The sequence below is a fragment of the Quercus robur genome, chromosome 3, assembly GCF_932294415.1.
Source record: "Quercus robur chromosome 3, dhQueRobu3.1, whole genome shotgun sequence".
Classification (NCBI taxonomy): Eukaryota; Viridiplantae; Streptophyta; class Magnoliopsida; order Fagales; family Fagaceae; genus Quercus; species Quercus robur.
This window is the reverse complement of record NC_065536.1, coordinates 52,681,151-52,693,637: the sequence shown is the minus strand read 5'-3', so window position 1 is coordinate 52,693,637 and position 12,487 is coordinate 52,681,151. Positions and strand designations below refer to the sequence as shown.

Here is a 12,487-nt window from a genome sequence, read left to right as displayed (position 1 = left end):
TCAATAGCTTGCTCTCAAAGCTTGTCTCGGTCAGAAGGAAAGTGGATGGCGCCTCTTCCAGGTGTGTTCAAGATCAATGTTGATGGTGCTACATCTGAAAATGATAGAAACTCAAGTGTGGGAGTTGTTATAAGGGATGCAGTTGGTAATGTTCATGCTGCTTGCTGTAAATATCTTCAGGGTCAATACTTGGTGGAGGAAGTTGAAGTGCTAACTATGGAGTGTGGTCTTCTTCTTGCCAAATAGCAAAAGCTATTCCAAATTATCTTGGAATCCGGTGCATTAACAACTGTTACTAGTGTCATCGCAGCTGAAACTAGTGGCTATCTTGGCCATGTTTATCAGGGGATTCGTAGTTTGCTTTCTTTGTTTAGTAGCTGGAAAATCAAGCATATGAAAAGAGAATACAACAGGGCAGCTCATGAGCTTGCACAGTATGCGAGGCAGAAGGAAGAGTCTCATGTCTGGAAGGGAGTTTGTCCTCCTATGGTGATTCATGTTATTCAGGAAGATGGTATTTAGTTTGTACTGTGTTGAGCTTTTCCTTTTTGGCTTTGTTGTACTCTCTTTTCTATTTGGCAATGAGATTATAGTTGTTTGCTTTCAAAAAAAAAAAAAAAAAAAAAAACTTGGCAACCTTCCCTTTCAAAGAGATAAAAACATTCAAACATATAATCTCGAACTAAATCCGATCCGACTTTCTCAGCTATCAATCTCAATTCTAGTCCTTCCAATATCAATTTGATGTTAGGTGACTAAACACGGAGATTCTAGCCTTTTGCCCTTAATTTTTTAAAAATTTAGCAATATGCCCATTTTTCGAAACTATATAGGGATATGCCCCTGTTTCGATACTCGATTACTTTAAAATCGAGTTTCATTAAAATACTCGATTCGTAGAAAATCGAGTTATTTCAAATAAAACTAAAAGAAAAAAAAAAAAAAAAAACATGGAACTCGATTTTAGGGAAGTCGAGTTCCAAAACGCCACTATAGGGCTTAAAAACGTCACTATAGGGCTTAAAAACGCCACTATAGGGTCCCTTGAACTTGGTATGGGGACTTATAAAATTTTTTTGCAGGAAAACGCCGTTATAGGGCTCTAAAACGTCACTATAGGGCTTAAAAACGTCACTATAGGGCCTAAAAACATCACTATAGGGCAACCAGAACAAAGCGATTACACTTATAAAAATTTTGCATAAAAACGCCGCTATAGGGCCTTAAAACGTCACTATAGGGCTTAAAAACGCCACTATAGGGCACCCTGAATATGGCCAAAAATTTGCAGGAAAACGCCGCTATAGGGCTTTAAAACGTCACTATAAGGCTTAAAAACGCCACTATAGGGCTCCCTGAATATAGAGCAATCACACATAAATTTTTTTTTTGCATGGAACTCGATTTCCTGAAACTCGAGTTCCATGAAATTTTTTTTATTTATTTTTATTTATTTTTTTTAAGTTTGATCGGGCATAACTCGATTTTGTATTTAATTGAACTCGATTTTAGGATAATCGAGTATCGAAACAGGGGCACGCTTCTATATAGTTTGCAAACAGGGGCATGTTGCTAATTTTTTTTCAAAATTATGGGTAAAATGCCAGAATCCTCGACTAAACACACATAAAAAATAAAAAAATAAAAAAAAATCATATAATTGGTTACGACTCTACTTCTCTAAACTTGACTTGACTTTACCAAGGATATTTTTCCAATACAAAGAAAATTTGCTATATACACACTTTTAAACACAAGTTTAAAATGACAGACATCATTTTCCCCAATGTATTTTTTTATAATAAAAGTATAAAACCTGACCGACCCATAGGCCACGGTCGACATTCGGGATGTGTTCCAGTGCAATTAAACCCACCATGGACCCATGATAGATTTTCAGACAATTTTGGAATTATGTTAAGGACACAATCTTTAACATAATTTTGTATCACAACTCGTCGTATGATGAGTTGTGATTAGTAAGAATGTGTCTCTATATGACCCACTGACATATTCTTACCAATTATAACTCGTTATGTGTCAAGTTGTAGCATAAAGTTGTGTCTTTGTCATAATTCACAATTTTGTGGTGGGACCCATCAAAAGCTAAAATCTGACCGTCGATTAGCCTTGTTTCCCTCACAAATCACACGGCCCAGAGCCAACGTCATATATAACACGCCAAATGCCAAATTCGACAAATCACAAATTGCACGCTAAAGTGTAAAAAAGAAAAGAAAAAAAAGCCCACAGACACAGAGAGAGAAAGAAAGAGTCTTGAGAAGAGAAAGAAAGATGTCAGTCGTCAGTGGGTGTGTTGTTTGATTGCGAAGAAAAGCATCATCGAAGAAACGCCAAAACATACACGCATACACACAAACACACAAAAATATTTTGAAAATTCAGGGGGCTCAAAAACAGTGATGAGCAAGTTTATGCGACTAATATTATTCAGCTTTCACGCTCGTCGTTGTTGTTGCTGTTGTTATTATTGTTGAGAAATGAAATGGGTGGAGCGACAATCACCAACTCTTGTGTGTTGAGTCGCTGCTTTCGCTTGCGATCCAAGCCTAAGTCTCAATCACCATCACCTTCTTCTTCTTCTTCTTCCTCCTCAAAGTGCTCTTCTTGACCATGATCCTCTGCCCTAAACTCTCTCTTGGATCTCAGTCGCAGATCCATTTTCAACACGAACGCTTCCTTTTCTCTCCTTCTCATGGACCCCGCTACGTCTCGCCCCGCTGTAGTTATCGACAACGGCACCGGGTACACCTCTATAGATATATGTGATTAAATACGCTTCGTATTTGTGTGTTTATAGGCGCACAAAGTGTTTGACAAAATGCCCCAATGGGGTTTCCCTTTCAATTTTTTTTTTTTTTTTTTATCATACACCGGTCTTTCAATAGAATGGGCTAATTGGGTTTGCTTATTTTTCGCTATATTCATTTGGGCAGTCGTATTTATTTGATTTTGATATGCAAACTCACAGGGACACCCACTGTTTGACGAAATGTTTTGTCAATTGGGTATTCTCTAAGTTCTGCCTCTTGTTATTAATTGCAGGTATACTAAGATGGGGTTCGCCGGTAATGTTGAACCATGTTTTATTGTTCCTACAGTAGTTGCAGTAAACGAGTCGTTTTTGAACCAATCTCGAAGCTCCTCAAAAGCCAGTTGGCTAGCGCAACACAGTGCTGGTGTGATGGCCGATCTTGACTTCTTCATCGGTGATGAGGCAGTTGCGAGATCTCGATCTAGTACTACTTACAATCTCAGCTACCCAATTCAGCACGGCCAGGTGGAAAATTGGGACGCAATGGAGCGGTTCTGGCAGCAGTGTATATTCAACTATTTGCGGTGTGATCCGGAGGACCATTACTTTTTATTGACCGAGAGTCCACTTACTGCACCGGAGAGTCGCGAGTATACTGGTGAAATTATGTTTGAGACATTCAATGTTCCTGGGCTTTATATAGGGGTGAATTCCGTGCTCGCTCTTGCGGCCGGGTATACTACATCTAAGGTTGGTTTCAATGCTCAACAATTGTAGGAGTTGTGTTCTTTTGGATTTAGGAGTGTGAAATTTACAGCTCTTATCAAATTCAGAATAATGTTCAATTGAGTTCAAACTGAATTAGAATAATGGAATTACTGAATTCATTCTGGAAATTTTGGTTTCTTTATTTAGGTTACTAGTACTAATAAGAAAGTTCATTTAACTTGATTGAGTATTCGATAGAGGCCTAGTGTAGAGAATTTGTGCCAATGATCTAGCCCAAATGGCATGTCTCCCCTTGTAAGAGCAAGGTGGAGGGCAGTAAAGAAAAACTGAAGTGTTGAGAAATGGCAGTAACATACCAACTTTACTATCCTTAGAGCCAAAAAATAATAAGGAGGTGTAAGTGACACAATAAATAATACACTTGTATGATAGAGCTATGTGTACAGGTCACTTCCTCACAACAGCACTGCAGGTGCACCACACAAAAATTATATACTTACTCATAGACTCACACTTGGGCTTGCTCAAAGGCATGCTTTCCCAGCTTAATTACACATTTCACACTGAAGCACCTTGCTTCACATTACATGTGATGGGAATAAAGGTTCCACTATGAATTTGGGTTTAAACCAACTTGAAGGTCCAGCTAGTTCTGTCACTTCATGGCAAGTATTTTATGGCGGAATATCTGAGAAGTGGGGGAAAGAGAGAAGGCAGCAGGCAGTGGTGTCTAGTGAGTAGTGTGATTAGTACTTTTCAAGAAAAAGTTGGCAGGTATCAGCTCTTTTTTTGCTAGGTAAGTAGGGGGAGGGGGTTGGTGGGGTTCAAACTCCAGTCCTCTGGCACCATAAGAGGTGCTGGAACCATTGGGGTATCCCTTAAACCCCAGCAGGTACCAGCTTGATAAAGCTGTTATCTAATGATTTCCTTAAACATAAGCAGATTAATCTTATGAGCTCAATTATGCAAGATTATAACCATTAGCTTGGCTACTCTTTTTTATTTCTTATTTGCTTTTCCACCCAAATATGAAACCAGAATGAAGGTGTGTTTTCAGGAAATTCATCAGAGGTTGTTTTTGTTTTGTTTTGCTATTGTTGCTGGTTTAATGATTTTTATCATTATTTCTGGTAAATTGGTTGTGTTGAAATTCTGTACTTCTGTTGTCAAATAAATTTTAATTCTATGACTTTTACATATATATAGATCTGTGTTTATGTACATTTTTCTACTGTTATCTTTGATATTTTTTTGATAGTTTCCATTTAGATTGACCTACAGTTCTTCTTAGTGTGAGATGACAGGGGTTGTAGTGGATGTTGGAGATGGGGCTACTCATGTTGTACCTGTTGCAGATGGTTATGTCATTGGGAGTAGCATTAAGTCAGTTCCTATTGCTGGGAAAGATGTAACTCTTTTCGTCCAGCAGCTTATGCGGGTATGTTGATCATACAAACTGTAAATTAATTGGTTGTGCTGGGATTGTTTGGAAGGTCATTGTTTTCAAATGTATACCTATTATTGCATCCAAGTCATAATGAGGTAGATTTTAGTTGTTTAGTTTGTAGATCTGTTAGACTTATAAATGAAGAATAATGTCTTTGGTGTAATATCTTTTGTAGTTACAATTTTATTTAGCAATAAGCAAATGAATAGTGCCATGGACATAACCATAAAGGTTTGGTGTGTGGCTCCTACAGAAATGGGCATTCTTTATTTGTATTTCCTGGAATATTTTTGTCTACCCAATTTTAAGGACCTCATTAAAGAAAACACTCAATAGTAGACTGACAGAGGCCTGGTTTTTAGAATGTCATCAATGTAACATGTCAGTGCACTGATATGTAAGACAAAAATGTGGTCCATTCTATACCGTATTTCCCAGTCACTTCATTGTTGGATTCATACAGTTTTAACTGCATCAATATGTTAAATTTAGCTCTTTCAACGACTGATTTGCGGATTCTTGCGTTTTTCATTTTTTTCATGTAGGAAAGAGGAGAGCATGTGCCCCCTGAAGACTCATTTGAAGTGGCTCGGAAAGTGAAGGAAACTTATTGCTACACTTGTTCTGACATTGTCAAGGTGAACTTACCTTCATTACAGTTTGGATTGAACAGATAATGGGACAAATGGATGTAATTTTTCTTTATTACTCTGCCCTGGGCATTATATTGCAAGTTATCAGCTCTTCATATTACTTTCTCCATTGGATATTTGTGTGGATCTGAATTTTTAACCTTTAGATTACTTGATGATAACTTCATTTCCCAATGATTTCAGGAATTCAATAAGCATGACAAAGAACCAGCAAAATATGTTAAGCAGTGGAGAGGTATTAAACCAAAGACTGGCGCACCATACTCCTGTGATATCGGCTATGAACGTTTTCTTGGCCCTGAGGTTTGATCTATCTTATCTTTGACAATCTTCTCCTTCCCAATGCCTTAGTTCATCCCTGTTCTGTTTTTTCTGGTAGATGTTCCATTGAATTGTTATTTCGTTTTTCAGTAATGAAATGTTCACTCCTAAATTTAGCCTCACCATTACTAATTTTGTCAATTCTTGTTTGTATTAAATTGATATTCCACGTGGCCCGTATTGGTGTCGTATCTATCAATCTTTTGATTCTACAAAGATTTTATATACTTCTATATGAAGATTTACCCAAACCATAGTCTCTTTGATCAAGGACTATTTATTGTCAGTGGCAGACATTAGATTATTCTTCTCAAACAATTAAAGTGAACTCTATTTATGGAACCAAAGAATAAGGAAGTTTCCCCTGGATGTAAATTCTTCATGATTTCAAGTTTTGGCTTTGATAACTATATTTGGAGACTCTCTTAACTTATAATTTTCAGTCACTCGTTTGCAAAGATTATATTGTTCAAGAATAATGCTTTAAAACTTTGAAAAGCATTTATGAAAAAGGTTGGAAATAATACGCAGCTTTTGAATAGCTTTTAACCAACTGCATACTGCTGTTTGTTCTGATGATTTGTTTGACTTGTTTATAGGTTTTCTTTAATCCTGAAATATATAGCAGCGAGTTTTCAACCCCCCTACCAGCTGTAATCGACAAGTGTATTCAGTCTGCACCAATTGACACAAGAAGAGCATTGTATAAGGTGAAGTACATAGGCTATAGGAAATTATGCAAACTTTTTTATTAGATGTGGTATATTCCAATGGAACAGTGTAATGCATCATAGAGGGTTTGTACCGAAAATAGGAAAAAAGGTAACAAAATAAATCTTAGGCTTCACCACCTTGGGTTGCTTGGAATAACCGCCAAGCTTAGAGAAATTTTGACTCAAGTCATTGTGTCCTGCAATGTTCTCTGGAGCCTTTAAGTAGAGCTTCCATTGCTACCACAAATAAAGAAATACATATGAAATCAGCCATAACTGATATGGAAATCGACTGTAATCAATTGATATGAAAATAACAACAAAATAAAATAAAATCAATCAACTTTAATTTTGTCTTAATCAGTGTCAATTACTCCTCCATCATTCAATCAAGGTCAATGCCCTCCTGTGTCAGTACCTGGTGTCCACACCACAGTGAGAGCAACTATGTTGGAGGACTGACGTGTAGTGATGTGGGCTTGTACAGTCGCACCTGTATTCATGAATTGTTAAATGGGTCTTGAGATTTAGGTGGATCTTCAACTCCATCCATCAGTTTCATAGAACTTTTTCTGCTGATGGAGTATTTTCTTACCTATCAAAAAAAAAAAAAAATTCTGCGGATTAGCCATGGTTGACAGTTTTTAACTTAAAAACATGATTGTTTCAACTTCCAAACTTTAGCATGGGATTTTTCTCTTTTTATCCATCATATGGTTATTTGAATTGCTTTAGTTCTGAGGTTCAAGCACTGTTCTATACCAAATTTTATTTTTGTGCATTAATGAGGGGCTATTGTTACTTTTTTTGGGGGGTGGGGAGAGATGATGGTTTATATACAATATTTTATTTTACAACTCACTGACTTTTTTTTGTCTCCTTTTTTTGTGTGGTAAATCTCAGAATATAGTACTGTCTGGAGGCTCAACCATGTTTAAGGACTTCCATAGGAGGTTGCAACGAGACTTAAAGAAGATTGTGGATGCCAGGGTTCTTGCATCAGAAGCTCGACTTGGTGGGGAAATAAGAGTAAGTGTATTTAACATATTTTTTATTTCTTCTATTTTTGTAATATATAAAATGTGTGCGGCTATTCATGATATGAAAAGGCTGAGCAATTTTTTCTCTCTTTGGTGCTCTCTCTCTCTTCTGGACCTCCAGTCACAACCAGTAGAAGTTAATGTAGTCAGCCATCCCATCCAGAGATTTGCAGTTTGGTTTGGAGGCTCTGTACTTGCATCAACACCTGAATTTTTTGCGGTATGAATTTTGCCCTCTCATCTTAATGGACCAAAACTATAATGATTATCGTGTATGTTTACTTTTTTTCACATTAATCCTCAATTTCATATTCTGCTTCACTGTGGAAGACATTGTGGTTTCTCAGTGGTTGCAGTTGATTGTCACCTTTTAGTTGCCTATTGCCTTTTCATCCCATTTATTAAGTATATTGTCATGCTTGTCCCTTCTCAAGAATGAAGGGACCACTTCATTGGTTCCAGAGAAGACAATAGCTGGGACAGCTAATATGAATTAAAAATCTAACCACCGTAAAGGGAATTGTAGAAGCTTGTAAGTATAGGAAGTAGGTGGAGTTTGGCATTCTTGATTGCATTGTGTGGCATTAGCAATATGCAATGTTGTAAAATTGCATTCCCATCATTTCAGCTTGGTGACAAAAATGGTAACACATTTATGATGCCCAATTCTAGGCCCCACCCCCTCCTTTCACTCTTTCAGCCCCCAAATGAAAAGTGAAAAGTTAATTCCTCTCATCAATGCTTATGATGCTTGATTCATTGCTTTCTCTTGTGCTCATCATTAACATTACCCAAGTTTAAATATTCTTCAGGGAATGAATTTTTGATTTTTAACTTGAAGTTGTGACTCCACCTGCAGGCTTGCCATACAAAAGCAGAGTATGAGGAGTATGGTGCGAGCATATGCCGAACTAATCCTGTTTTCAAGGGCATGTATTGATGCAAAAAACCATTTTGGCTGATCATTGTTTTGTGATTAAGATGCTTGATGGAATGCCTCGCCATTTCCACCTTCCTTATGCACCTCAATTCACTTCACCCTATCTTCCTCGGCATTTAATTTTCTTGAGTTGGTGGGAGGGGATGTAAAATATGTTTAGATTCATTTTTGTAAGAATATGTGGGTTTCCTGTATCCATTCTTTCATTAGGGGGTAGCAGTTCTGCTCTCAGCAGCCAAAAGGGAATGGCCATTGTCATTGGGGCAAACGTTAACCCAGCTGAAATGCAATTCTAATGTTCAGCTTAGATAGAGTTGGTAAAATATATTTTTTTTTCAAACAAGAAAAAAATTAAGAACGAGTAGTCCACGAAGTACATTCATAGGTAGGAAGTAAAATTCATTTCGATTGAGTTATTGTAATATGAGAACTAATTTGAGTTATAAATGTTTTTGCTTGAATTCTCTCTACCTGTTTGGATAATTTGTACAATTAATTTTGTCACTTCAATTCTTCCAATATACAATTGCTCTCAAACAGGTATTGCCATCCCATGGACCCCAATTGAAACACCTCACTTAACCTTCAAATTTGTGTAGTGCAATACCAATGAGTGCAAGAGGCATTCAATGAGTTATTATGACACCCTTTTAACAGTCCCAAGCGTGTAAAAAGTGTGGGCAAAATTATTGCATTTACAAACTCACTAGAGAATTGAGCTCTTGCAGATTACAACCAAAAACGCATGAAAAGGTTGCTATCTACAAGAAGCAATTGTATGTTCTGCCAAGCAGTCACCAGCTTTTAGCTCTCCTTGTCGTATCTACTTCTTGCTTGTTAATCATTTAATTGACTCAATTGGCTTTATGCAGCTTCAATATGACAATTCTCTATAGGGATCTGGCATATTAATGAGTCAGAAAAAATGAGAAAACGAAAAAAAAGTGAACATTGTTGTAGAAAGTAGGGAAATATTGGAGTGTCCTACAATTACATCCCTCGAGAATTTGTTCGGACTTGCAAATAAGATGAAAGGGAAAACAAAACCAAAATTATATATATATAAAATTAATAACAAGCTTTTTTTTAGAGTATATGCATATCAATTTCAGCATCCTAAAAGAGAGAGAAAATTGGTACATCACTCTCATTCATCTTATGTCCGATTGCTCATTCTTCCAGTCTCATCTATTCCATACCACTATCGAAAAAAAATGGCTCCTTTTATGTCGCAATCTAGTGGTGATTGAAATGACTTTTAGGTGGCCAGCATTATATTCTTTTTTGGGATTAACGGAGGATTATCTAGATGTTCACATTACAATTAACACAATAATTCGTAAATAATTATAATGTCCACCCTACAATCTGAAATTGGTGATAAAATCAATCAATTAGTAGACCAGTTGGGATGCAAATTAATAGGTATTACTCTATTAATATTGATGTATAAGAAGTAAAAGTAAACAGTAATTCGTAATTATTAAAGTGATAATTGTTCCTCCCACTTTCAAGAGAAATACTTAGGAAGGATGAACATAATGAACATTCTATCATAGTTATTCCACTTGTTCCTGCTTAACTTCTAAATAACAAAATATATTGAATGTTCCTAAAAAAACCCTTAAAAGAATTATTGTTAATTCGTATTATGCATGAGAAATTTTATTGAAAAATGTTTTGGAATGATACATATTTTAATATTTATAAGAAATTGTAAGGACACGATTCGTAACGACCCGCAACGGTGTTGGGTTTGCACGTAAAAAGGCCCAAACAATATCATTTGTAGAGCGTGGGTTTGAAAGGCTAGGCCTTGGTCACCAGACGGTGGGTTTTTCGTGGTGTTCGTACATGGTTAAGTCGTCTTCGCCCTAGGAGTCTTTCTCCTGGAGGCGGGCTGGGAGACTCTGGTTTTTGGCCATTTTTCCCAGCCCCCTTTCTGGATTGCTTACTTTTCCTTTTATACTCGCCTACGTTCCTTATTTTTCGTCCACGTGTAGGACCGACATTCCAAAGCTGATACTTGTCCTATCAGCCTATACCCAGAGTGGTTGGGGGTGGTTGTAAAAGCTGGAGAGTATGGTTCTGTCAGGTGCAAAGTATTGAATGGCAGTAAGGGCAGCTTTCCCTGGTCGTTATACTTTCCAGCGTACCCTTTTTTATTGACACAAATATTTTAGATTTTTTCCCAAGCTGTTTTCTATATCATTTTTGCCCTTCCTTCCTGTGAGATCTCGGACATGCCGAGGACTGAACCGTCCTCGACTGTGTCCCAAGGCCATTTTGTACTTGTATTACCGATCTTGGGCTATAACTCTTCTCGGCTCGGGCCTTTAGGCCTTAACGAATAGATGGGCCAAGGCCACAAACTATTGGGTCCCACAATAGCCCCTCAAAATCTTGCTGTCCGACCTCTTGGTTGGAGAGGAGGATTTTGGGAACGCCAAGCCTTTATTATGGCTCGTTTAACTCTGTCCTTCATTAATGCTGGTGGCTCTTCATTTACCCAGGAAACATACCGGACTACAAGACATTCCTATGAATTCATTCACAATGCGTCCCTGCCGTTTGATTACCCGAAACGCGCCTTTAATGACTTCCATTTACGAGACTATTTAAATTCGACGGTTTGTTGACGATGTAGGGAAGTGGAACGGGTATATTCTCGTTTACAAATTTTCTTGGAAATGTAGACAGATTAAATACCCTCCGTTTTACCCTTCGTATAAGAAGAGAAGCGGGAGGCTATTTCTCTTGTACAGAGACCCTTTTCATCCTTCTGAAATCTGAAACCCTTAGCCTCCTCTAGAGTTCACTTTACCCGCTAGTTACACCTTAAATTGTGATACGTTCGAGATAGGCGTAAGTAATGAAGGAACCATACCCCTCTTAGAAACATCACATTCTTATGAAGCTGAAAATGGCTCGGTCAGGGCAGGGATGACGGAGACTCAAGATCCTTCTTGCCTTCCTTTCAGCCAAAATCTAAAGCAGGGGCTCGTCACATCAAACTTTCGGCGCGACTGAGCTGGGGTCACCCATTATCAGTGCCAGCCGCTCTCTCATGAGCATAGCTAACATGGCACCAGCGTGTTAGGAGTCAGGACTGACGCAGGGACTAAATGCCCCTGCTTCTTCCTCTCTTCCTTCACTGGTGCCTCCTTTTGCCTCTCTTTCTTCTTCTTTCCACCGCAGATCCATCCTGACGCTTTTCCTTCTTCCTCTTCTTTTCCTCCTTCTTTCTCTTCATCTCATCCTTCTTCTTCTAAAGAAGGTCCTCCTCTCAATATGGGCGCTACTGGGGCAGAGTTTGGAAGGATTTTGGAGACGAGTTTAAAAAAGACATTTGATTGCTTATTGGTCATATTGTGGTTGTTGTTTGTTTGTTTTTTTTTTTTTTTTTTTTTTTTTTTTTTTTTTTTTTTTTTGTAATCCACCTTCTGTATAGGCTTGTTTAAGCCCTTCTTTGTACGTTGTAATACCTCTTTATATTAATAAAAGTCGTTATTGCTTTATTTCACATGTTCTATCTCTTTATTTCTGAAATGGTTACGCCGTGAAAAGACATACTATATTGTGAATTCTTTTTATTTTTACACTTTGACCGACGTCTAGGACGGAAATCTTGGTTAATAGAAAGATCCTACTCTGTGTTTATTGAAACTACCCGACTTAATAATATTGAATCGAACAAATGATACTTAGGGCTGAAACCCATATTAAGAAGAAAAAGACAGGATATTGTGATGAGCTTATTGGGGCGGTCTGGAACAATCCCGCCGACCTGAGAGTACAATACTTAGGACCGAAATCCCTTATCAAGGAAAAAGGTACTATTATGAACTCACGAATGCTGTTCGGCACA

At 37.6% G+C, this 12,487-nt stretch overlaps 1 protein-coding gene across 1 annotated transcript; it reads left to right on the top strand.

Annotated features, from left to right (window-relative positions):
* The first annotated feature begins 2,220 nt into the window (after window positions 1-2,220).
* Window positions 2,221-9,089, top strand: LOC126718322 (actin-related protein 3). The gene is made up of 9 exons (XM_050420453.1): window positions 2,221-2,766; window positions 3,067-3,526; window positions 4,797-4,943; window positions 5,498-5,590; window positions 5,789-5,908; window positions 6,526-6,636; window positions 7,543-7,668; window positions 7,801-7,899; window positions 8,539-9,089. The coding sequence occupies exons 1-9, from the start codon at window positions 2,717-2,719 to the stop codon at window positions 8,617-8,619; spliced, it is 1,287 nt and encodes a 428-aa protein (XP_050276410.1). The 5' UTR covers window positions 2,221-2,716; the 3' UTR covers window positions 8,620-9,089.
* Window positions 9,090-12,487: the final 3,398 nt, after the last annotated feature.